At 47.2% G+C, this 24,130-nt stretch overlaps 1 protein-coding gene across 7 annotated transcripts in view; it reads left to right on the top strand.

The window, feature by feature from the left end:
- The first annotated feature begins 8,831 nt into the window (after window positions 1–8,831).
- Window positions 8,832–24,130, top strand: part of MEAK7 (MTOR associated protein, eak-7 homolog) — a 49,212-nt gene continuing 33,913 nt past the window's right edge. For 3 of the 7 annotated variants that reach the window (XM_032612277.1, XM_032612280.1, XM_032612278.1), the window contains exons 1-3: window positions 8,832–8,883; window positions 20,176–20,353; window positions 23,762–23,992. In XM_032612277.1, the coding sequence (XP_032468168.1) occupies window positions 20,201–20,353; window positions 23,762–23,992 (384 nt within the window). In that variant the 5' untranslated portion in view covers window positions 8,832–8,883; window positions 20,176–20,200. Of the gene's footprint in view, window positions 8,888–12,574; window positions 12,598–19,054; window positions 20,354–23,761; window positions 23,993–24,130 lie in introns of those variants that run through there. The other 4 variants (XM_032612281.1, XM_032612279.1, XM_032612274.1 and 1 more) reach the window with 4 other exon arrangements.

The raw sequence follows: 24,130 nt of genomic DNA, 5'->3' as shown, positions 1-24,130 counted from the left end.
CTTGTATCTTTATTTGCTGCGTCTGTCCATCCTATTTCAGTCCCCTCCAGGCTCGTGGAGTAGGGAGGAGAGGTGGTAGGTAGGCAGAAAGTTTTTACTTGACGGATGACAGTTTATTCATTTCCCATTGCTGCTGGAGCAAATTACCACAGATTTAGTGGTTCAAGACATTCACTTATTCTCCTACAGTTCAGAAAGTCAGAAGTCTGAAATCAAGAATTCCTTCCCTTTTTTCCAGGTTCTAGAAATCCTTCATCTTCAAACCAGTAGGCATAGCATCTTCCAGTCCCTCCCTCCGTCCCTCCTTCCTTCTTCTCCCCTCCCCCCATCATCACATCTCTTTGTCTGACTCTGTCACTCCCGCTCTCCTTTTTTAAAAAAAAAAATTTATTTATTTTTGGCTGCATTGGGTGTTCGTTGCTGTGTGCAGGCTTTCTCTAGTTGTGGAGAGCGGGGGCTACTCTTCGTCGCTGTGCGTGGGCTTCTCATTGCAGTGGCTTCTCGTTGCGGAGCACGGGCTCTAGGCGCGTGGGCTTCAGTAGTTGTGGTACACGTGCTCAGTAGTTGTGGTTCGCGGGCTCTAGAGTGCAGGCTCAGTAGTTGTGGCGCACAGGCTTAGTTGCTCCGCGGCATGTGGGACCTTCCCGGACCAGAGATTGAACCCGTGTCCCCTGCATTGAAAGGAAGATTCTTAACCACTGCGCCACCAGGGAAGTCCTGTCCTGCTCTCTCTTATAAGGACCTGTGATGACACTGGGCCCACCTGGATAATCCAGGATCATCTCCCATCTCAAGACCCTTAATGTAATCACATCTGCAAAGTTCCCTTTGCCACGTCAGCTCACATATCCTCGCAGGTTCTGGGTATTAGGACCTGGGCGTCTTTGAAGGCTGCTGTTCGGCGTCCCATGGGAAGCACGCTGGCTTCAGGTCATCTGGGCCTGGCCCATGTTTTGAGCTGACTTTGATCTCATGGTCACCTCTGCGCATCCTTGGGAGGCCTCCTTGGCCCCTGCAACTCCCCTGACTGGGCACTGCCTGCCCTGGGCTGGCTGATGCCCTGCAGCCTGTTGCCGTGGGGCCCTGGGGAGACTCAGTGTGATTCCAGGCGGCTGCGCCCAGGGTGTGTCCTGAATCCTGTCCCAGATCCTCTTCCTCTGACGGGCTGCTGGGTGGCAGGGTGGTGACCGCTGGGAGCAGAGCCCGCTCCGCTGCCCTCACACCTCAGCTGTGGCATGTGTGACGTGGCCATTGGCTGGAGCTCTCGGAGGGGCACTGTAGCCCCAAACCCCCAGGCCCTGAGGTCGGAGGCAGGCTCCCCGCTCTCCTCCCGGGGAAACAGACTCGGCCCTCCAACAAGTCTCTCCCCAGATCTCCCCTCATCTCCATGACCTTGACCCTTTTACACCTTCCTCCTGCGAGGGGTTGAGCCTCCCTGCAGTGGAGATGTGAGCTGACGGGAGGGAAGAAGGAAGGCATGCCTGGGAACCGGAGAACGGCCAGTGAGGCTGGGAGAGATGCAGACTGGGCGGAACGTTCCAGAGAAAGCGGAAATACACAGGGGACCAGGGGGTTGGGGGTCCCCGGCCTGCAGGCCAGCTTCATAGAATGAAGAAGCTGCCTTTGCTGGGTCCGAGATGAGCTGAGGGCTCCCCAAACCAAGGTCACAGAGGGACCCTCTGGTCAGAAGGGCCCATTGTATCCACGTAATTTATGACTGTTGATGTCAGCCGTGATCATCTGCGTGCGGTAGCCTGGTTAGTTTGCTGCCCTGTATGGTTCACTCCTGTCTCCATTTCCATTCTGATCTCTCTGGAAGGAAGTCACCGTGTGCAGCCCAGGCCCAAGGAGAGGGATTCATGCTCTGCCTCCCCAACTTGGGAGCATCTGCATAAATTACTGGGGTTCTTTCGAAAGGGAGATGGACCTTCTCTTCCACGTTTATTTAATCCATCACATATATATGAACAAGTTTTATTAGCTTTGCTTTCCAGATCGCTTTCATGAAGCAGCAGCTGTATGAGTAGGGAAAGCCTTAAGCCTAGGGCTGCGTTTAACAGAGATTCACCCAAATTGCATTACATACTACAGTCCAGAAATGGAAAAGCCATTTATGCCTCAGTTCCTTTGGGATTTATTCTAAAGGCTTTTAGATTGTTCTGGAGTTGAGAATTTTTAGGCACAGAAAGTCCAAGTGGTCGTGTAGAATGTCAGCACTGAAGTAGCCCAAGGCCTGTTTCTTGGTCGTGCCTGTCGCTGTATTGACGATGTTTATTTCAAATCTATTCTTTCAACGCAGGAGGGGCTGGAGACCCAAACTGCACCCTGAGTGACCTCAGAAAATTCCAGGTATTTCAGACTTGCTCTTGAGTTGAATGCCTGTAGCTGTATCCATGTGTGTTGGGGCCAGATCTATAACTGGGTGTTCTCCAAATAAACCCAGTGTTTTAAACAAGTCTACTTTTTATTGAAGTATAGTTGATTTACAATATTGTGTTAGTTTCAGGTGTAAACGGATTCGCTTATATATATATATATATATGTGTATATGTGTAATGTTTTTTCAGATTCTTTTCCATTATAGGTTATTACAACATATTGAATATAGTTTCCTGTGCTATACAGGAGGTCCTTGTTTATTTTATACATGGTGGTGTGTATCTGTTAATCCCATGACCCTTTTTTCCCCTTTGGTAACCATAAATTTGTTTTCCTTGTCTGTGAGTCTGTTTTGTAAAGAAGTTCATTTGTATCATTTTTTAAAGATGCCACATATAAGTGATATCATATATTTGTCTTTGTCTGACTTACTTAATATGATAATCTCTAGATCCATCCATGTTGCTGCAAATGGCATTCTTTCATTCTTTTTTATGGCTGAGTAATATTCCATTGTATATATGTACCACTTCTTCTTTATCCATTCATCTGTTGGTGGGCACTTAGGTTGCTTCCGTGTCTTGGCTATTGTAAATAGTGCTGCTATAAACATAGGGGTGCATGTATCTTTTCGAATTATAGTTTTGTGTGGGTATATGCCCAGGAGTGGGATTGCTGGATCATATGGCAACTCTATTTTAAATTTTTTGAGGAAGCTTTGTACTGTTTTCCATAGTGGATGTACCAATTTACATTCCCACCAACAGTGTAGGGGGATTCCCTATTCTCCATACCCTCTCCAGCATTTGTTATGTGTAGACTTTTTAACCATGGCCATTCTGACGGGTGTGAGGTGGTACCTCATTGTAGTTTTGATTTGCATCTCTCTAATAATCAGTGATGTTGAGCATCTTTCCATGTGCCTATTGGCCACCTGTATGTCTTCTTTGGAGAAATGTCTCTTTAGGTCTTCTGCCCATTTTTCGATTGGGTTGTTTGTTTTTTTTTTGTTGAATTGTATGAGCCATTTGTGTATTTTGAAAATTAAGCCCTCGTTAGTTGCATCGGCTGCAGAGATTTTTCTCCCATTCTGTAGGTTGTCCTTCCGTCTTGTTTATGGTTTCCTTCACTGTGCAAAAGCTTGTAAGTTTGATGAGGTCCCATTTTTTAATTTTCATTTTTATTTCTATTGCCTTGGGAGAGTGACCTAAGAAAACAGTGGTACAATTTATGTCAGAGAATGTTTTGTCTATGCTCTCTTCTAGGAGTTTTATGGTGACCTATCTATGTTTAAGTCTTTAAGCCATTTTGAGTTTATTTTTGTGCATGGTGAGAGGGTGTGTTCTAACTTCACTGATTTACATGTAGCTGTCCAGCTTTCCCAACATCACTTGCTGAAGAGAATGTCTTTTCTGCATTGTATATTCTTATCTCCTTTATTGAAGATTTATTGACCATAGGTGTGTGGGCTTAGTTCTGGGCTCTCTGTTCTGTTCCATTGATCCATATGTCTGTTTTTGTGCCGACACCACACTGTTTTGATTACTGTAGTATTGTCTAAAGTCTGGGAGGGTTATGCCTCTGGCTTGGTTCTTTCTCTTCAGGATGGCTTTGGCAGTTCTGGGTCTTCTGTGGTTCCATGTCAATTTTAGGATTATTTGTTCTAGTTCTGTGAAAAATGTCATGGGTAATTTGATAGGGATTGCATTATATCTATAGATTGCTTTGGGTAGTACACCATTTCAACAATATTAATTCTTCTGATCCAAGAGCATGGGTTATCTTTCCACTTCTTTGAATCATCTTCTATCTCCTTTATCAGTGTTTTATAGTTCTCAGCGTGTAGGTCTTTCATTTCGTTGGTTAGGTTTATTCCTAGGTATTTTATTATTTTTTTTGACGCAATTTTAAACAGGATTGGTAAACTCGGTTTTTAAAGAAATGTCGTAAGAATGTACAGTTTGAAGCTTATATAAATATTATAAATATACATGAAAATATATAAATAAAAAATATAAATATTATTAAAACATAAGCTCACTAATTCTTCCATATGGTCTGCTCTATTTCCAATGCTTTTTTTTTTTTTTTTTTTTTTTTTTGTGGTACGCGGGCCTCTCACTGTTGTGGCCTCTCCCGTTGCGGAGCACAGGCTCAGCGGCCGTGGCTCATGGGCCCAGCTGCTCCGTGGCATGTGGGATCTTCCCAGACCGGGGCACAAACCTGTGTCCCCTGCATCGGCAGGCGGACTCTCAACCACTGCGCCACCAGGGAAGCCCTGTTGGCACATTTGAAGTAGCAAACAGCTTTCTTCTTTGGGTAAAGTTTTTTTTTTTTTTTTTAAATTCTAAGAATTCATCATGCTAGTAAAAAATAAACCAACCAAACAAAAAAACCATAACAGTAACTGCAGTCCGGCCACTGTCTGCTTTTATATAGCCAGTGAGCTAAGAATGACTTTCATGCTTTAAACAGTTGGAAACAAAATCAGAAGAATATTTTATGATGTGTGAAAATTATGCGAAATTCATATTTCTGTGTCCATAAATGTGTGACATAAACAGCCATGTCCGACTGTTCTTCTATTGCCTGTGGGTATCTTGGTGCCACAAGAGCTGTGAGTAGCTGTGACAGAGATGGTATGGCTTGAAAAATCAAAAATATTTACTGTCGGGCCCTGGACAGAAAAAGTCTGCCAACCCCTGGTTGTGTGCTTAGCCCAATAAAAGGCTTTTTCAGGGAGGAGAATGATGTCACTTGACGTTGCTTAGAATTGCTGGCGCTTGGGGATAAAAAGCAGACCGACTTTTAGTTGGTTTTATTGTCGGTATCTCTACAGCCGGGGGGCCCCCACTGCCTGCACCTGGGACCACCATAGCCCCCTGGCCCCCTGCCCTGGGCGTGCTCCGGCCTCTAGGAGATGGCGTTTTTGCACAGAATGCCACCACCTCGGATATTCCTGAAAGTATACTCGCGAGGTTTGCACGCATAAGTACAGGGGATCTTATCCTTCCACTCCCTTGGCTGCAGGTGGCAGAAACCTGAGCGAGCGGATACGAAGAGCTGGGGTTACTCCCTCGTGTCCAGGAGGGTGAGGGCGCCTGGGCTGCGGAACACTTTGCTCCCACGGGACAGCCTCGGTGCTGAGACCCATCTCTCTACGAGGGCCTGTGCCTTGCGGGCCTGAAGCATCCAGGCAGCAGGCAAGAAGGGGCTCTGGCCAGGAAGCACCCAATTGGCAGGAACGGCGGGGACAAGGGTGAACAGAAATAGTCTGGAAGGCAGTAGTCCCTTGACACAGAAAAGGAAAATGTTCAGATGGCCTGAGTTCTTTTTTTTTTTTTTTGATTGAAGTACAGTTGACTAAAATGTCGTGTTAGTTTCAGGTGTACAGCAAAGTGATTCAGTTATACATATATATATATATATTCTTTTTCAGATTCTTTTCCCTTATAGATTATTACAAAATATTGAGTATAGTTCCCTGTGCTATATAGTAGGTCCTTGTTGGTTTTCAATTTTATATATAGTAGTACATATCTGTTAATCCCAAACTCCTAATTTATCCGTCCCCTCCCTTCCCCTTTGGTAACCATAAGTTTGTTTTCTACGTCTGTGTGTCTATTTCTGTTTTGTAAATAAGTTCATTTGTACTTTTTTTTTTAAGATTCCACATATAAGTGATATCATATGATATTTGTCTTTCTCTGTCTGACTTACTTCACTTAGTATGATAATCTCTAGGTCCATCCATGTTGCTGCAAATGGCATTATTTCATTCGTTTTGTGGCTTAGTAAATTCCATTGTATATGTATGTATATGTATATATGTACACTACATCTTCTTTATTCCTCTGTTGATGGACACTTAGGTTGCTTCCATGTCTTGGCTATTGTAAATAGCGCCGTTATGAACGTAGGCATGCATGTATCTTCTCGAATTATAGTTTTCTATGGATATATGCCCAGGAGTGGGACTGCTGGATCACATGGCAACTCTATTTTTAGTTTTTTAAGGAACCTCCATACTGTTCTCCAGCTCTGAATTCTTTTTAAGCCTTGAAGTCTCTGTGTATTTTTTAATATCCCATCTATTTTCCCGCCGTAGCTTCTCACGGTCCTGGTTTTTCTCCCTCTTATCTTCCCCAGCCTCTCCTCTGCAGCCAGAAACCCCCCAACCATCCCCTCCCCTCTATTTAATCATGCTCCGCCCCACTCATTCAGCAGGTGGAACTGAATGATAAAGGACTAGAAGACTGAGGGCAAGGACTGTAATGCTCACTGCTGTATCACCAGGCCTGGCATGTGTATAGCAGGTGCTCAGTACTACCTGTGGACCTATGACCAGCACTGCCCTTGCCCTTGGGACCTTACAGCTGTCCTAGCCCCACAGGCCCAAGACCACCAAGGTCAACCCGTAGTCTGACAAATCAGGCCTGTTCACCCAGCGCACCGGGAGCCCTGGGCAGCTCAAACTGACAAAGGCAAAGACAGATTTCATAGCACTTTGTGGAAAGGTGGGGTTTGGGTGAAACTTAAGAGAAGCAGCGTTTCAACAGGCTCAGGGCCAAACAGGGCTGTGTGGGAAGCGGCCAGCATCTGGCCTGGGCTGCAGTGTAGACTCGGCTCCCGTTCCCTTGGGAACCACAGAGTTAGGAGGGCAGTGGACCATCACGTCCAGAAACCACTTCTATGGATCTGCACCTGGGCTGGAAATCCAGGCTGCTTCTGCATCAAAGTTGACTTACATTCTCAGGCGGGAGCAGGAAGTTTCATTCTGAGTGATAGAATTTCAAATGGCGAAGTTTCTGCTCATCTATGATTTTACAGTTCAGAGTTCTTTTTGAGTCAGTCACCACACAGAAAAGGGGGTGGTTATGACACTTTCCAGTTGCAGCTGAGTGTCCTTGAGAAATGTTGTTCCTCGTGAACTTGAGGACAGCTGGTTTCATCTGTGTCTGTCTCTCTGCTTGGTCCTGTGCTGCGCTTTCTCAGTCTTGGGGGCAGGAGGAAGATCTCTGTGCTAACTGTTCCATTGGTTCTGGCTGGGAGATGGGTTGGAGGAGGCAAGGAGGCTGTTATTGGGGTCTGGCCCAGACAGGGGGCCCTGGGGACATGGAGGGAAGTGGGTGGATGCAGGCCAGATCTTGGAGGTAAAACAGATTTAGTAAGTAATGGAACATGGGGAGAGAAGGAGGAGGAAGCATCCACGATGGTTCCAGTTCTCTGACTTGGGCCTGGAAGGTGGTGGACGGCCCTAAGGAAGGAAGTAAATAGGAGATGCAGTTTTGGAGGGAAGAGTTTGGGTTTGGCTGGGCTGAGTTTGAGATGCAACCTGATGGGCGTTAGGGGTCAGAATGCAGTCTAGACCACCAGTTGGACGTGCAGGTTTGGGGGTCAGCAGAGCACACAGGTGGGAAGTGAAGTCACCAGTAAGACAGGAGGAAGGAATTAATCTCAGGGAGGATGCGTAGCGTGAAAACTACCAAGGAGGGAGGGGAGAAAAGCCAGGGCTGAGTGACCTAGATGCCCAGGAAGGAAAGTTTTAATAAGGCAGGAATGCTGACTGTGAACCCCTGCATGTAAGGACTGAAAGTGCCCCATGGATTTAGTGACAAACCCTGGGGCCAGGTTTCAGTGGTTTGGGGAGCGAATGGAAGGTTTATAAATCCGGACAACAGTCCTGAGACGTTTTGGAGTGAAGCTGGGGTCGAGGGGTTGGGGATGGGGTGGGAGAAGCTGGAGAAGGCCTGAGGGTCTAGGTGAGTTTATTTATCCAGACTGGACAGACTTAAGCACGTTGAAATGCCACTGGAAAGGACTGGGGGTCAGAGAACCAAGACAGAAGTGAGGGCTCCCAGGAAGAGAGAGGGGCTGGGCTGCGGAGGGTCAGAAGCGGGGGTGGGGGGTAGGCAGGAGCCCGGGTCCTGGGATGCGAGGATGCACCCAGATTAGTTGGGGGAGGGAGAGGGGTGCCAGAGGAGGGTTGCCTGGGTCTTAATCCATGGAGGCCTCAGTAGTGGAGGGTCCCGCGGCTGGGTTACCTGCCTCTCTGGTCTCTTGCTGGGTCTCCCTTAGGCCCGCTCTCCTCTCCCAGCTCTGTCCTCATCCCGGTCACACCCCGTGCTCCCAAGGCCCAGCTACTTTACCCGAGGCCAGACAACCCCTCCCTCCCCAGGTGCTCCTTCCTGGCTCCTCCCATGAATCCTCAGCCACTCTCTTTCCCAGTTCCGCCTCCAGCGTCTTTTCCAGCTCCTCCCACGGCGGCGCCCCAGGAATCCCACCTCCTTTCTTCCTGCATCCGGCCCCGCCCACGGCCCCGCCCTCACCCTTCTGCGCCGGCCCGCTCCCCATGAGGTGCATATCCATTGGCTGAATTCTTTGTAAGGCTCCGCCCCTAGACTTCCGCTTCTGCGATTGGGGCAGATAGCCGTCCGTCAGCGCTGTCGCCTGGCAACGGGGTGGGCCGCTCTAGAGGAACACCTGTGGACTGCAACCGGAAAGGCAGGTCGGGTCGGCTCTGGGGCTGAGGGCGAGAGCTTCGGTGGGCGGAAGGGTGGGGGTGTGGGAGGGGGAAGGTCGTTGGTCAGGAGGCCTGGAGGGAGCAGCCTGGCCAGCTTAGGGTTGGGGGCGATGACCCTTGTCCTGGGAACGAATGGTGCCAGAGTGGACCTGGGCCCTGCCCCTCCCTGGAAGCCCGTGCCTCTCTGACCTGCGGCGGGGTGGGGAGTGGTGGGGGGACAGCTGCGAGGGAGGAAGAGTCTCTCCTTGTGTTGGAGCACAGAATCACTCCTCACATTCTGCTTGCCGTGTGGTTGAGATCAGAGGGTTCCGGCAGATTCTTGCCCGAGGGTTCTCAGGGTGGAGGCCCGCTGTCAGAAGGGAAAGCGGGAGAGAGCTGTAGAGATGCAGGAAGAACTGGGGAGCATCGGCGGGAGGAGGCGAGGCAGGGGGCTGTACTGGAGTGTGTGCCGGGCTGGGGCGGTCTCTCTAATGACCACAGCCTACTCACTTTGTCCCTGGAGAGTGGAGCTGATGGCTAAATTCAGGGCAGAGAGGAGAGAAGAAAGTGCTCCTAGGCTGACACCCTGCAGATGAGCCACTGGGGCTCCCTGGAGGGAGGGAAGCCAGCACAGGGCAGGAGCGGGACAGGTCACCTTCTGGCTAGCAGGGACTCTGCACAGCTGGCGGCTGGCCCAGGCTCAAGCTGACCCTTCGCAGAAGGCTCTGGGCTGTAAACAAAGCTTGAAGCAGATGAGGGGCTGGGAGTCTTCGCAGAAGGGGTGTACTGAGGGTCAGATTGCTGCTCCCAGGACAGTGGCCCCTTGGAGGTGGAGAGTCCAGGGTGTCCCTCAAGGACAGGAGTCCTCAGAGAGTCTGTGAAAGGAGGTGCCTGAGCCATGCTAGGATGCCAGCAGGAACTGCGGCCCATTCTGCAGAAAAACAGCTCCTGGCTCCCTCCCTAGCCCTGGGGAGTTTGTTCCTTCCAAGCTGGGCTGTTTTGTTCCAAGGCAAGAAACCTTCTGTTGCCTTGGGCTCAAGTGTCTCCTCCTCTGGCCTCCAGAAAGCCGAATTATTGATAAATGCCCGATGCTGCCTCATTTAATCCTTTCCCCCTCATTACAGGGCTGGTGACACTTTCCCTGTTTTACTAGGGTTGGAAAAGGCTTCATAACTTGCCCTCAGTCGTAACACTGACCAGTGTCAGAGCTTGAACTCGGATCTGTGCATCTTTGCCTACACCACCTGGATACCAGCGCACTTCAGTGCCCACCCTCCCGCTCTGCCCCACGGCCCTGCATCTTTGGAAGCCAGTTTCTCATCCTCAGTCCTACTGACATTTGGGGCCAGGGACTTCTTTGTTCAGGGGGGGCTGTCCTGTGCGTTGTAGGGTATTTAGCAGCACCCCTGGTTGTAATCCTCTAGATGCCAGCAGCACCCCTCTCCCTGGTCGTGACAACCAGACATCATTGCCAGCTGTCCCCCGGCAGACAGAACCGCCCCCAGTTGAGAACCACTGGGGTTAGCAATCTTAAAGGAACACTGAGGCGCGTCCTCTTGAAAGAGAACGTGATATACGTAAACCTGCAGGAGACTCAGGCCAGCGTTGGGTTGTTTTATGCACAGCTTGCCCGGAAGAAAAAGCCTGTGGCACATATCGAGGTGCACCCAGGACAGTCCCGTGAGAAAACCATTGCCAGGGAGTGAAAGAAAGTTCAGGAATATGCATCTGGGGAGAAGTAAGCACGCATCAAAGGCCTTCAGTTCCTCCCCAAAGTTGATTAAAGAGATTTCAGGCCTGATAAAACGATGGAGTCCAGGCTGGATGAACTTGGGGACGCTGTACCACTGCCATTACTTCATCCCGCCGTGTGGAGCTCTTTAACAGGAGCGGGCTGTCCTTGGAGCTGTCTACAGATGTGTCCTCTTACCAGTGCCCTGCGGACACCGAGAATGGTGGGCCAGGGGTCTGGGTCATGGTCTGAGAGGCTGCCCTTCCTTCCACCTTTTGTTGACTCCAGGCCTGTGGCTCCTGCTTGAGGGTGTAGCAGTTCTCCCTCCTAGAAGAAAAGTCAGTGTTGCTAGCTGCCCTGCTTCTGGGCCTTCCCTGGCATCTCTTCCAGGTGCCGCCCTGAGCCTACCGCATGCATGCCAATGGGCCGCACCTCTCCTGTGCATTTCTGCCCTCCGGTCCTCCCTGTGGGCGCCTCGCCCAGCTCTGGTCCTTTCTCGCAGGCATTTGGACCCTGAGGAGGCCAGGCTGCTGTTTCCAGACAACAGTGGAGGAGCCTGTTTCCGGTGGGACAGAGGAGGGGGCTGGGATGGGCTGGAAGTGAGTGGCTGGGTGGAGGCAGACGAGGCCACCTTGCTCTGTAGACCCCTCTGGCCACCTCCGCACACCAGACCTCGCCTGGACGATGTCGGTTTCACCCTGCACCTTTGTGTGCACTGTCCCTGCTTCCTGGGTGAACCACCTGTGGGTGCTGGAAAACCCAGCCAGAACATGTCCTTTGGAACATTTTCCACTCTCGCCCCATCCCTGCTGATCCCCGCAGCATTTGCTGGACGGGACGCTCCTGCAGGCCCTGGGCCCTTCTGAGGCTTCTGTCTGCTCTCCCTCTGACGGGGCCTGGCCTAGGAGACAGTTATCTGTTGAAGGAACTAGACGCTTGTGCTGATGTCAGGAAGGCCAGTATGCTGGAGGGGGCGGGCCCCATGACCTCTCAGTGGCGCTGCGCCTGGTCGCACTGATTGCTCAGTCATGGAACGTCTGGGAATGTCTGAGGGGAGGCATTTACATGTTGGCAGCCTTTTAGCCCCAGATGTCCCCCTAAAAGAGGCTGGTGTCCCCCTAAAAGAGGCTGGTATCCCCCGGTAGAGCGATTCCTTGGTTTTGAGAAGGAAGGATGTTTTCCCAGGATGTGGGGAGTTTGAGGTGCGGCATTTAGATGGAGCCCCTGTCCTTGCTGTCAGCTCTCCCTGGTGGCCCAGGCCTGGTGGGCCATGGGGTACAGAGGTGGGCAGGGGACTGGTCACGGGTGGTGGAGTGAGTGGCACTGATCCAAGGGGCCCTGAGTGCCTGGGGTCTGGGAGTGAGTCCCATGGGGCCTGAACGTGAGGGACCCAGGCAAGGCCGACCTCCTGGAGTTAGCACACGGGATCTCACGAGGTGGTGAGAGAACAGGCCGTCCACCCGAGGGGTGGGTGGGGAGCAACACAGCCGTTGGACCGGCACGTCCCCGTGCCTGCGTGTACCAGGCTGACTCAGGTGCTGGCCAGGTGGCCGTGCGGCAGTCTCTTTAATGGCATTCAGATTCTACGGTGGGTGAGTCAGGCGTGCCGGTGTGGGTGCAGCGCAAGCAGAGTGAGTAAGGAGGGACCTGTGTCCACGTCAGTTAAGTCAGCAGTCGGTTCTAGGAAAGTCAGGAATGCTGGGTAGTCGTGGAACCTGAGGCTGAGTAGATGATGAGGGGTGCAGAGGTGGACATGAGGGTCCTCTGAGCCAGACAATGGGCAGAAGGGAACTGTCCACAGAGACTGGTGTCTGACGTACCGAGGGGACCACACGCATCCGCCAGGTCGGCCTTGGGAGCCCACCTGGGTGGGCACGGCTGTCAGCGAGCCTGGATTGTCCAGCTCTGATATGAAGCTGTGCTGACATCTCAAAAACCTTTCCCCCCAGGTGTTCAAAAGGCCGTCATCTCTTCCAGAGTTTAGGTGAGTCAGGGGCCTTCTCATGTCACAAAGCTTAAGGTTTTCTAGCTGAAGTGAAGAAACGTGGTGATCTTTGCTAGGAAGACCCTGAGAACGAAATAGATTTCACTAGGGTACATTTTAATTCATTTACCATTTCCAGGATTTCAGCAGGATAACAAGGTAGGGACGCAGGGAGAGTTGTGTGACAGATCTTTCGGTGACTTGACAAATTAACACAGATTTTGAGAGGATCTTGAATTTCCCTGGTTGGAAGGGTATGACTCTAAAAATACTTTTGACTAAAGCTATCGTGATTTATCGCTAATGGAAGTAAAGCGGGGGTGGAACCAAGTGAAAGCACAATCACGCTGTGCAGACAGATCAGGGCACTGTGCGGGGCCCCAGGATAACCTGCAGCCTGCTTTCTGGTCCACAGAACAGTACAGCATCCTTCTTAATTATCACCCTAGCCCTTCTCTGTTCCTCCTGCATCCTCAATGAAAAGGATTAAGCTACCCAGTCACTGAATGGCACCAACCCCTTCTTTGAGCCTTCCAAGAAAGCATCCCCTTTCACACTCTCACCGAGACCCCATGCTTCCTCGCTGCCTTGGGTTGGAAATGCAGCTCTGACCACACGCGTACTCCTGTTTGTCGTTAGCCAGGGGGCACCGACCTATTTTCCATTGTGATTTCTCTTAGGCGTGGCTTTCAGACACTTAATACTAAGAGCACGGCTTTGCAGTTGGCAGAATATATTAAATTAACTGCAGCGTCAGTGATGTTCGTACCTTCTTTCTGCCTTAGCTTGGCACTCTTTCCTACGGTCTTCCGGGAGTGGCAGGTAGTTAAAAATCAAATGATGATGGCTCGTCTCCTCATCCAGTCCTACGTGATCAGGTTGTTTCTTGGGGCTCTTAGAAAAGTTGACAAACAAGACAGGTCTGCCTTGGCATGGCTGCTTGGGCTGTGCCCCCTGGAGGGGACCAGGCACCAGGTGGTGCCACTCGCTGTATCTTAGACATGAAGAAAGCCTCACGCAGGCTGGACCTTGAGGCCAGGGCCGGAAGTTTTCCTTCTTGGCTCTTAGGCTGCTGAAAAACTTGAGAATTGGAACCAGTTAGATCAGGTGGCCCGTGAGTGATAGCCCCAAACTGGGCTGCACAAGCACCCGTGTCCAGCAGCCTTTGCAAGCGCGCTACAGCTCCTGTCCAAGGAGCCCTCTGCTGGAGGCTTCCTGTTTGGGGCAGACGGGCACCCCTGCCAGAATGGCTGGATTAAAAAGATGGAAAAATAGCAAGAATGTCAGAGAGGATATGGAGAAATTGGAACCCTCATGCTTTCCTGCTGGGAATGTAAAACAGAAAATAGTTTGGCAATTCCTCAAAAAGTGAACATCAGATGATACAACCCAGCAATTCCATTCCTAGGTATAGTACCTGCCGCCCCCAAATTTGAAAGCAGGGACTCGGACAAGTACATGTACACATACGTTCACAACACCCAAAGGATAGAAACAGCCCCAAATGTCCATCAGCAGACGAATGGATAAACCAAAGACGGTATCTCCATATACCGTAATTATTATTCACCCATAAAAAGGAATGAAGTACCCATCGTGCTACCATGCAGATGAAATTTTAAAACATTACGCTGAGTGGAAAAAGCCAGACCCCAAAGCATGTACTGGATGATTTCATTTACATGAAATGTTCGAAATAGGCAAATCCACAGAGAAAGCGCATTAGTGGTTGCCAGGGGCTGAGGGATCGGGGATGGGGAATAACCGCTAATGGGTGTGGGCTGTCTTTTGGGGTGATGGAAATGTTTTAGAACTAGATAAAGGTGGTGGTCTCACAATGTTCTGTATGTCCCAAATGCCACTGAATTGTTCACTTTTTTTTTTTTTTTTGGTACCTGGAGTTTATTTTTTTTTATCTTTTGTTTTTATAAATAGATCTTTTTGGGGGAATAATCGCTTTACAGTACAGTTTCTGTTGTACACCAAAGTGAATCAGCCGTATGCATACATATGTCCCTATATCCCCTCCCTCTGGAGCCTCCCTCCCACCCTGCCTATCCCACCCCTCTAGGTCATCACAGAGCACCGAGCTGATCTCCCTGTGCTATGCTGCTGCTTCCCACTAGCTAACTATTTTACATTTGGTAGTGTATATATGTCAATGCTACTCTAACTTTGCCCCAGCTTCCCTCTCCCACTCTGTGTCCTCAAGTCCATTCTCTATGTCTACCTCTTTATTCCTGCCATGCAACTAGGTTCATCAGTACCATTTTTTTTTTTTTTTTAGGTTCCATATATATGCGTTAGAATACAGTATTTGTTTTTCTCTTTCTGACTTACTTCACTCTATGACAGACTTTCGGTCCATCTACCTCACTACAAATATCTCAATTTCGTTTCTTTTTATGGCTGAGTAATATTCCATTGGTTATATGTGCCACATCTTCTTTATCCATTCATCTGTCGATGGACACCTAGGTTGCTTCCATGTCCTGGCTATTGCAAATACTGCTGCAGTGAACACTGTGATACATGTCTCTTTTTGAATCATGGTTTTCTCAGGATATATGCCCAGTAGTGGGATTGCTGGGTCATATGGTAATACGATTTTTAGTTTTTTAAGGAACCTCCATACTGTTCTCCATAGTGGTTGTATCAATTTACATTCCCACCGACAGTGCAGGAGGGTTCCGTTTTCACCAAACCTTTTCCAGCATTTATTGTTTCTAAATTTTTTGTTAATAGCCATTCTGACCGGCGTGAGTTGATACCTCATTGTAGTCTTGATTTGCATTTCTCTAATAATTAGTGATGTTGAGCATCTTTTCATGTGCCTCTTGGCCATCTGTATGCCTTCCTTGGTGAAATGTCTATTTAGGTCTTCTGTCCATTTTTTAATTGGATTGTTTGTTTTTTTGATATTGAGCTCCATGAGCTGTTTGTATATTTGGAGATTAATCCTTTGTCTGTTGTTTCATTTGCAAATATTTTCTCCCATTCTGAGGGTTGTCTTTTTGTCTTGTGTACTGTTTCCTTTGCTGTGTAAAAGCTTTTAAGTTTAATTAAGTCCCATTTGTTTATTTTTGTTTTTATTTCCATTTCTCTAGGAGGTGGGTCAAAAATGATCTTGCTGTGGTTTATGTCAAAGAGTGTTTTTCCTATGTTTCCCTCTAAGAGTTTTATAATGTCTGGCCTTACATTTAGGTCTTTAATCCATTTGGAGTTTATTTTTGTGTATGGTGGTAGGGAGTGTATTTCATTCTTTGACATGTAGCTGTCCAATTTTCCCTGCACCACTTATTGAAGAGGCTGTCTTTTCTCCATTGTATGTTCTTGCCTCCTTTGTTGTAAATTAGGTGCCCATATGTGCGTGGGTTTATCTCTGGGCATTCTGTCCTGTACCATTGATCTATATTGCTGTTTTTGTGCCAGTACCGTACTGTCTTGATTACTGTAGCTTTGTGGTATAGGTTGAAGTCGGGGAGCCTGATCCTTCCAACTCTGTTTTTCTTTCTCAATATTGCTTTGGCTATTCGGGGTCTTTTGTGTTTCCATACGAATTGTAGTGGCATTCTAATTCTGTGAAGAATGCCATTGGTAGTTTGATAGGGATTGCACTGAATCTGTAGATTGCTTTGGGTAGTATAGTCATTTTCACAATATTGATTCTTTCAATCCAAGAACATGGTATATCTCTCCATCTGTTTATGTCATCTTTGATTTCTTTCGTCAGTGTTTTATAGTTTTCTGAGTACAAATCTTTTGCCTCTTTAGGCAGGTTTATTCCGAGGTATTTTATTCTTTCTGTTGAGATGGTAAATGGGATTGTTTCCTTAATTTCTCTTTCTGATTTTTCGTTGTTGATGTATAGGAATGCCAGAGATTTCTGTGCATTAATTTTGTATCTTGCAACCTTACCAAATTCATTGATTATTTCTAGTAGTTTTCTGGTGGCATCTTTAGGTTTTTCTGTGTATAGTATCATGTCATCTGCAAACAGTGACAGTTTTACTTCTTCTTTTCCAATTTGTATTCCTTTTATTTCTTTTTCTTCTCTGATTGCCGTGGCTAGGACTTCCAAAATATGTTGAATAAGAGTGGCGAGATGGACATCCTTGTCTTGTCCCTGATCTTAGAGGAAATGCTTTCAGTTTTTCATCATTGAGTATGATGCTTGCTGTGGGTCTGTCATATATGGCCTTTATTATGTTGAGGTAGGTTCCCTCTTTGCCCATTTTCTGGAGAGTTTTTATCGTAAATGGGCGTTGAATTTTGTCAAAAACCTTTTCTGCATCTGTTGAGATTATCGTATGGTTTTTATTCCTTAATTTGTTAATGTGGTGTATCACGTTGATTGATTTGCGTATACTGAAGAATCTTTGCATCTCTGGGATAAATCCCACTTAATCATAGTTTGTGATCCTTTTAATGTGCTGTTGGATTCTGTTTGCTCGTATTTTGTTCAGGATTTTTGCATCTATATTCATCGGTGATATTGGTCTGTAATTTTCTTTTTTTGTGATATCTTTTCCTAGTTTTGGTATCAGGGTGAAGGTGGCTTCATAGAATGAATTTGGGAGTGTTTCTCCCTCTGCAATTTTTTGGAAGAGTTTGAGAATGATTAGGTGTTAGCTCTACTCTAAATGTTTGATAGAATTTGCCTCTGAAGCCATGTGGTCCTGGACCTTTGTTTGGTGGAAGATTTTTAATTACAGTTAAAATTTCATTTCTTGTGATAGATATATTTTTTATCAAAAATAGTTATATTTTTTAAGATATATTTTCTAATTCTTCCTGGTTCAGTCTTGGAAAATTGTACCTTTCCAAGAATTTGTCCATTTCTTCGTGGTTGTCCATTTTATTGGCATATAGTTCTTTGTAGTAATCTCTTATAATCCTTTGTATTTCTGCAGTGTCAGTTGTGATTTCTCCTTTTTCATTTCTAATTTTATTGATTTGCATCCTCTCCCTTTTTTCCTTGATGAGTCTGGCTAAGGGTTTATCAATTTTGTTTACCTTCTCAAAGAACCAGCTTTTAGTTTTATTGATCTTTGCTCTTTTGTTTGTTTCTATTTCATTTATTTCTCCTCTGATTTTTATGATTTCTTTCCTTCTACTGACTTTGGGTTTTCTTTGTTCTTCTTTCTCTAGTTTTATGTTTAGGGTTAGATTGTTTACTTGAGATTTTTCTTGTTTCTTGAGGTGAGATTGAATTGCTGTAGACTTCCCTGAACTGGTTTTGCTGTGTCCCATAGGTTATGGGTCGTCATGTTTTCCTTGTCATTTGTTTCTATGTTTTTTTAATTTCTTCTTTGATTTCTTCAGTGATCTCTTGGTTATTTAGCACACTGTTTAGTCTCCATGTATTTGTGTTTTTTACAGTTTTTTTCCTGTAATTGATTTCCAATCTCATAATGTTGTGGTCAGGAAAGATGCTTGATACGATTTCAATTTTCTTAAATTTTCTGAGGCTTGATTTGTGACCCAAGATGTGATCTATCCTGGAGAATGTTCCATGTGCACTTGAGAAGAAAGTGTAATCTGCCACTTTTGGGTAGAATGTTCTATAAATATCAGTTAAATCTAACTGGTCTATTGTGTCATTTAAAGCTTGTATTTCCGTATTTATTTTCTGTTTGGATGATCTGTCCATTGGTGTAAGTGGCGTGTTAAAGTCCCCCACTATTATTGTGTTACTGTTGATTTCTGCTTTCATGGTTGTTAGCATTTGCCTTATGTATTGAGGTGCTCCTGTGTTGGGTGCATAAACATTTATAGTTGTTACATCTTCTTCTTGGATTGATCCTTTGATCATTATGTAGTGTCCTTCCTTGTCTCTTGTAACAGTCTTTATGTTAAAGTCTATTTTATTGGATATGAGCGTTGCTTCTCCAGCTTTCTTTTGATTTCCATTTGCAAGGAATATCCTTTTTCCATCCCTTCATCTTCAGTCTGTATGTGTCGCTAAGTCTAAAGTGGGTCTCTTGTAGACAGCATATATTTGGGTCTTGTTTCTGTATCCATTCAGCCAGTCTGTATCTTTTGGTTGGGGCATTTAATTCATTTACACTCAAGGTTGTTATTGATATGTATGTTCCTGTGACCATTTTCTTAATCGTTTTGGGATTGTTTTTGTAGCTCTTTTCTTCTCTTGTGTTTCCCTCCTAGAGAAGTTTCTTTAGCATTTGTGGTAAAGCTGGTTCGGTGGTGCTGAATTCTCTTAGCTTTTGCTTGTCTGAAAAGCTTTCGATTTCTCCCGTGAATCTGAATGAGATCCTTGCTGGGTAATCTTGGTTGTAGGTTTTTCTCTTTCATCACTTTAAGTATATCCTGCCACTCCCTTCTGGCCTGCAGAGTTTCGGCTGAAAAATCAGCTGATAACGTTATGGGAATTCCTTTGTATGTTATTTACTTATTTTATTTATTTATTTATTTATTTATTTTTGGCGGTACGCAGGCCTCTCACTGTTGTGGCCTCTCCCGTTGTGGAGCACAGGCTCCGGACGCGCACGCTCCGCGGCCATGGCTCACGGGCCCAGCCGCTCCGCGGCATGTGGGATCCTCACGGACCGGGGCACGAACCCGCGTCCCCTGCATCGGCAGGCGGACTCCAGGCGGACTCTCAACCACTGCGCCACCAGGGAAGCCCTACTTATTTATTTTTTAATAAATTAATTTTATTTATTTATTTTTGGCTGCATTGGATCTTCGTTGCTGCATGCGGGCTTTCTCCAGTAGCAGCGAGTGGGGGCTACTGTTTGTTGTGGTGTGCGGGCTTCTCATTGTGGTGGCTTCTCTTGTGGGGCATGGGCTCTAGGTGCACGGGATTCAGTAGTTGTGGCATGGGGGCTCAGTAGTTGTGGCGCATGGTGTTAGTTGCTCGGCGGCATGTGGGATCTTCCCGTACCAGGGCTCGAACCTGTGTCCCCTGCATTGGCTGGCTGATTCTTAACCAGTGTGCCACCAGGGAAGTCCTGATCTCACAGCTTTGGCCAACCGTGATCACAGCCGTCTGAGGTTGGGCTGTGATTATTCCCATTTTACAAATGAGGAAACTGGGGCACAGAGAGTTTTGGTCGCTTGCCCAAGACCATACAGCCAGCCAGGTGGAGCCAGGATCACAAAGGGAAAAACATGTCTAATAGCACGTCTGCTCTGTAGGTGATATCTGCAGGGTGTTGATTTTTTTAAAATATGTGTGATCATCCAGCCTTATAGATTATTTTTTCAACTCAGACTTTAAAAAAATGAATATTTAGATTGAAATCCTGATTTTTCTACATTTTAGTTACATTAGCTTAGAAACTGTTTTCGAATAAAGAAATCGACTTTTGGTTGGCAATTATGAACAGGCCTCAGGCAGTCAGAAGAATTAGAATTGGGTTTTCCCACTTTATTTGTGTCGACCATTAGTTTCTACCACACTGAAACAACATTACATAGCTCTGACGTGTTGTAGCTGCATTTTGCAAGGAGGTCAGTATTGATTACCTTGACCATGTAATGATGGATGTTTATTTCCTGTGATGATTACCTCTTGATTTCCCTGCTAACCGGGTGTGAACTTTCCTTCTGCAGAGACTCCTGCCAGCTACCAGGACAGATGGGGAATAGCAAGAGCCTCTCGGGGCAGAGTCTCTCCCCGCGGTTTCTTCCTGCCGAGCAGGCCGAGATCGACAGATTGTTTGGTGCTCTGTCGTCAGCGGAACTCCGCTCCAGTACCTCGCCCAGATCCTTCTCTCTGCAGGCACTGAAGGCAAGAGTAACAGTCAGAAGTTCATGTTGAGTTTGGCGAGGGATCAGGCCAGCATTGGCTGTCTGTTCCCATAAGACAGGCGTGGGAACACGGAGGGATGTGTTTTCTAGAAAGGGACAGATAGTACCTACCTTCAGCTTTGTGGGTTCCATGGTCAGTGTTGCAGCTGCTCTGCTTAGCCTTCGTATCACAGTGTTTGGGGACTTTTCCCACTTGAGGTCGACTAGAGGGGCTGGCCTCTTCCTGTCTCTTGAAGAACCACTGTCCCCGGTTTCCCTCCAGACGAGTGATAGGCTGCCCTTAGCTGTATTTGTGGGTCCAATAACTGCAAAGTTTCAAGTCCACCTTGGCCTTTAGGATTCGTAAGCGTTTGACGTCCTGGCAGTTTTGTGGTTTTCCTAACAAAATAACGAAGTTTCAGAGTCAAGGTTCACCTGACAACGAGTGAGAACTGCCCATTTACCCATCTTTTGGCCCCGTTCCATGGGGCTCTTAGCCACGCGTTTGGGTGGTTTGGGTGCTCAGACAGAGCGAGACAACAGGGAAGAGACCTCATCAGCCCATCCCCCTGGGCGGTGGGGAGGCGGTGCAATGTGTGAAGACATTTCAGAGCCTCCTCTTTTTTTTTTTTTTTTTTTTTCTTTTTATGCTGTACGCGGGCCTCTCACCGTTGTGGCCTCTCCCGTTGCGGAGCGCAGGCTCCGGACGCGCAGGCTCAGCGGCCATGGCTCACGGGCCCAGCCGCTCTGCGGCATGTGGGATCCTCCCGGACGGGGGCACGAACCCACGTCCCCTGCATCGGCAGGCGGACTCTCAACCACTGCGCCACCAGGGAAGCCCCAGAGCCTCCTCTTTTAAATTTAGTTTTTTATCGTACTATAGTTGATTTACAACGTAGCGTTAATTTCTGCTGTACGGCAAAGTGACTCAGCTATACACATATATACATTCTTTTTTATATTCTTTTCCATTATGGTTTCTCCCAGGATATTGAATATAGTTCCATGTACTATATAGTGGGACCTTGTTGTTTATCCATCCTATGTATAATAGTTCACATCTGCTAACCTCAAACTCCCACTCCATCCCTCCCTGACTCCCCCTCGCCCTTGGCAACCACAAGTATGACCTCTTATGTCTGTGAGTCTGTTTCTGTTTTGTAGATAGGTTCTTCTGTGCCATATTTTAGATTCCACATATAAGTGACATCGTATAGTATTTGTCTTTCTCTGTCTGACTTACTTCACTTAGTATGATAATCTCTAGGTCCATCCATGTTGCTGCAAATGGCATTATTTCATTCTTTTTTATGGCTGAGTAGTATTCCATTGTGTATATGTACCACATCTTCTTTATCCATTCCTCTGTCGTTGGACACTTAGGTTGTTTCCATGTGTTGGCCATTGTCAGTAGTGCTGCTGTGAACATAGGGGTGCAGGTATCTTTTTGAGTTATAGTTTTGTCTGGATGTATGCCCAGAAGTAGGAGTGTGGGGTCATATGGTAGCTCTATTTTTAGTTTTCTGAGGAGAGCCTCCTCTTTTAGGACATGCAGAACAGGAGCGGATGGCATTGGGGATCCCCCCAACATACTCACGTTATAGTTGAGGAAACTGGCCAGGGAGGTTATTGGGGTTACAGCGTGTGTGTGTGTGTGTGTGTGTGTGTGTGTGTATCATGTGTATCTCCACTAGACCAAAAGCACCCCAGTCTGCTGGGTCGCCCACTAAGCTGGAGCAGACAGAACAAGACAGGCCACTTAGGGACTTAACTGCTGAGTTGGTGACAACGTTCACAGGTGTTTATCAAGATAAATAGGGTGGGGCTTCTCTGGTGGTACAGTGGTTAAGAATCCTCCTGCCAGTTCAGGGGACACAGGTTTGAGCCCTGGTCCGGGAAGATCCCACATGCCGCAGAGCAGCTAAGCCCGTGCGCCACAACTACTGAGCCTGCGTTCTACAGCTCGGGAGCCACAACTACTGAGCCTGCACACCACAACTACTGAAGCCTGCATGCCTAGAGCCTGTGCCCCACAAGAGAAGCCACTGCAGTGAAAAGCCCACGCACTGCAACGAAGAGTAGCCCCCGCTGACCGCAACTACAGAAAGCCTGTGCGCAGCAACGAAGACCCAATGCAGCAAAAAAAAAAAAAAAAAAAAAAAGATAAATAGGGTGAAAAGTTGGTCAGAAAACCTTGGCAACCAAATAAAAGTTCCTTTGGGAACGAATTAGAGGTTTCTTTTCCAGTAGAACTTTGGAAACACCGACAGAAATAGGAATACTCTTTTTGAGCAATGAGGGTGGGAAACTGCTTTACAAGAAATGCAGAATATTGATGTTTTCACAGACCGTGTAGACACGGGAAGTTGTTACAGGAGAGTTCCGTTTTCAGAACCCACTGATTTAGTTCATGGTTTGCTTTCTCTTCCCCTGTATTTATGATCCCTGGACCAAATCAGATTTGATGTTGGAGTCAAAGAGAAAGAATATTTACAGAATGTTACTGGCAAGACAATTAAGAACTAGATTTAAAAAAAAAATCTTTTGGCCATTCTGCGTGGCATGTAGGATCTTAGTTCCCTGACCAGAGATTGAACCCATGCCCCCTGCACTGGCAGTGTGGAGTCTTAACCACTGGACCACCAGGGAAGTCCCAAGAACTAGATTTTTTAAATTTAAAAAAATTTTTGTTGGAGTGTAGTTGATTTACAGTGTTGTGTTAGTTTCTGCTATACAGCAAAGTGAATCAGTTATACATATATCTACTCTTTTTTAGCTTCTATTCCCATGTAGGTCATTACAGAATTTTGAGTAGTTCCCTGTGCCATACAGTAGGACCTTATTCGTTATCTATTTTATATATGGTAGTATGTATATGTCACTCCCAATCTCCCAATTTATCCTCCCCCCCCCCTTTCCAGTGCATACTGAGCACAAAGAACTCGGATTGATAAAGCTAGCTAATATATTTGGAAGTCCATAGTATAGAGCATGCCAATTTAGCACTACACAGACCGTATGTTCCATATGGAAATAAATTTAGACATGCAAATGACAGCTACTAGAATCTAGAATTGAGGAGATGTTGTAAGCAGAGTGAAGAGCAGACGATGGCCAGAGGCAGGAATGACACAGCCAGTCTGGGGAGACTGGGAAGTCTGGAGCGCAGGATGGGAACAGATGATGGAAGAGTCTGACGGCCAAGATGAGCCACGAGCCAGGACGCGTTAGGTGTGTGGGTCCTGGGGTGTCATGATGCCGTTTGGTGGGGAGAGATGGTGCATTTGGGGATCTAGGAAGGTTATGTGCTGCTAGCAGTGGTTGGTCTTTCTCCCTTAGCTATATTTCCATCATCCTGCCTCATTTGACTGGCACCCTGTCTGACCTTTTCACCTACCTATCCCCGCAGAGCCATGTGGGGGAAGCTCTTCCCCCAGAGATGGTCACCAGACTGTTTGAGGGCATGCGGAGGGTGGACGTGACTGGGAAGACCAAGGGGCCCAGTGAGCGCATCTCCCAGGAGCAGTTCACAGTGTCCATGTCCTACCTTTTGAAAGGAAATGCTGAGGAGAAGAGTCTCGTGATCCTGAAAATGATTTCTGCCACAGAAGGTCCCGTGAAAGCAAGAGAGGTCAAAAAGGTAAGAGGCCACCAGGCCCTTTGCAGCCATCCCAAGCAGCCTTGGTATCCTTTGGTGGGGGACCTAGGACGATTAAGCAGCTGATGGCGGCATTGTGCACAAGTCCACCCCGGGGGGCGGGTACCTAGACCGTGTCGC

The sequence above is a fragment of the Phocoena sinus genome, chromosome 19 (assembly GCF_008692025.1).
Source record: "Phocoena sinus isolate mPhoSin1 chromosome 19, mPhoSin1.pri, whole genome shotgun sequence".
Taxonomy (NCBI): domain Eukaryota; kingdom Metazoa; phylum Chordata; class Mammalia; order Artiodactyla; family Phocoenidae; genus Phocoena; species Phocoena sinus.
This window is presented reverse-complemented; position numbering and strand designations above follow the sequence as displayed.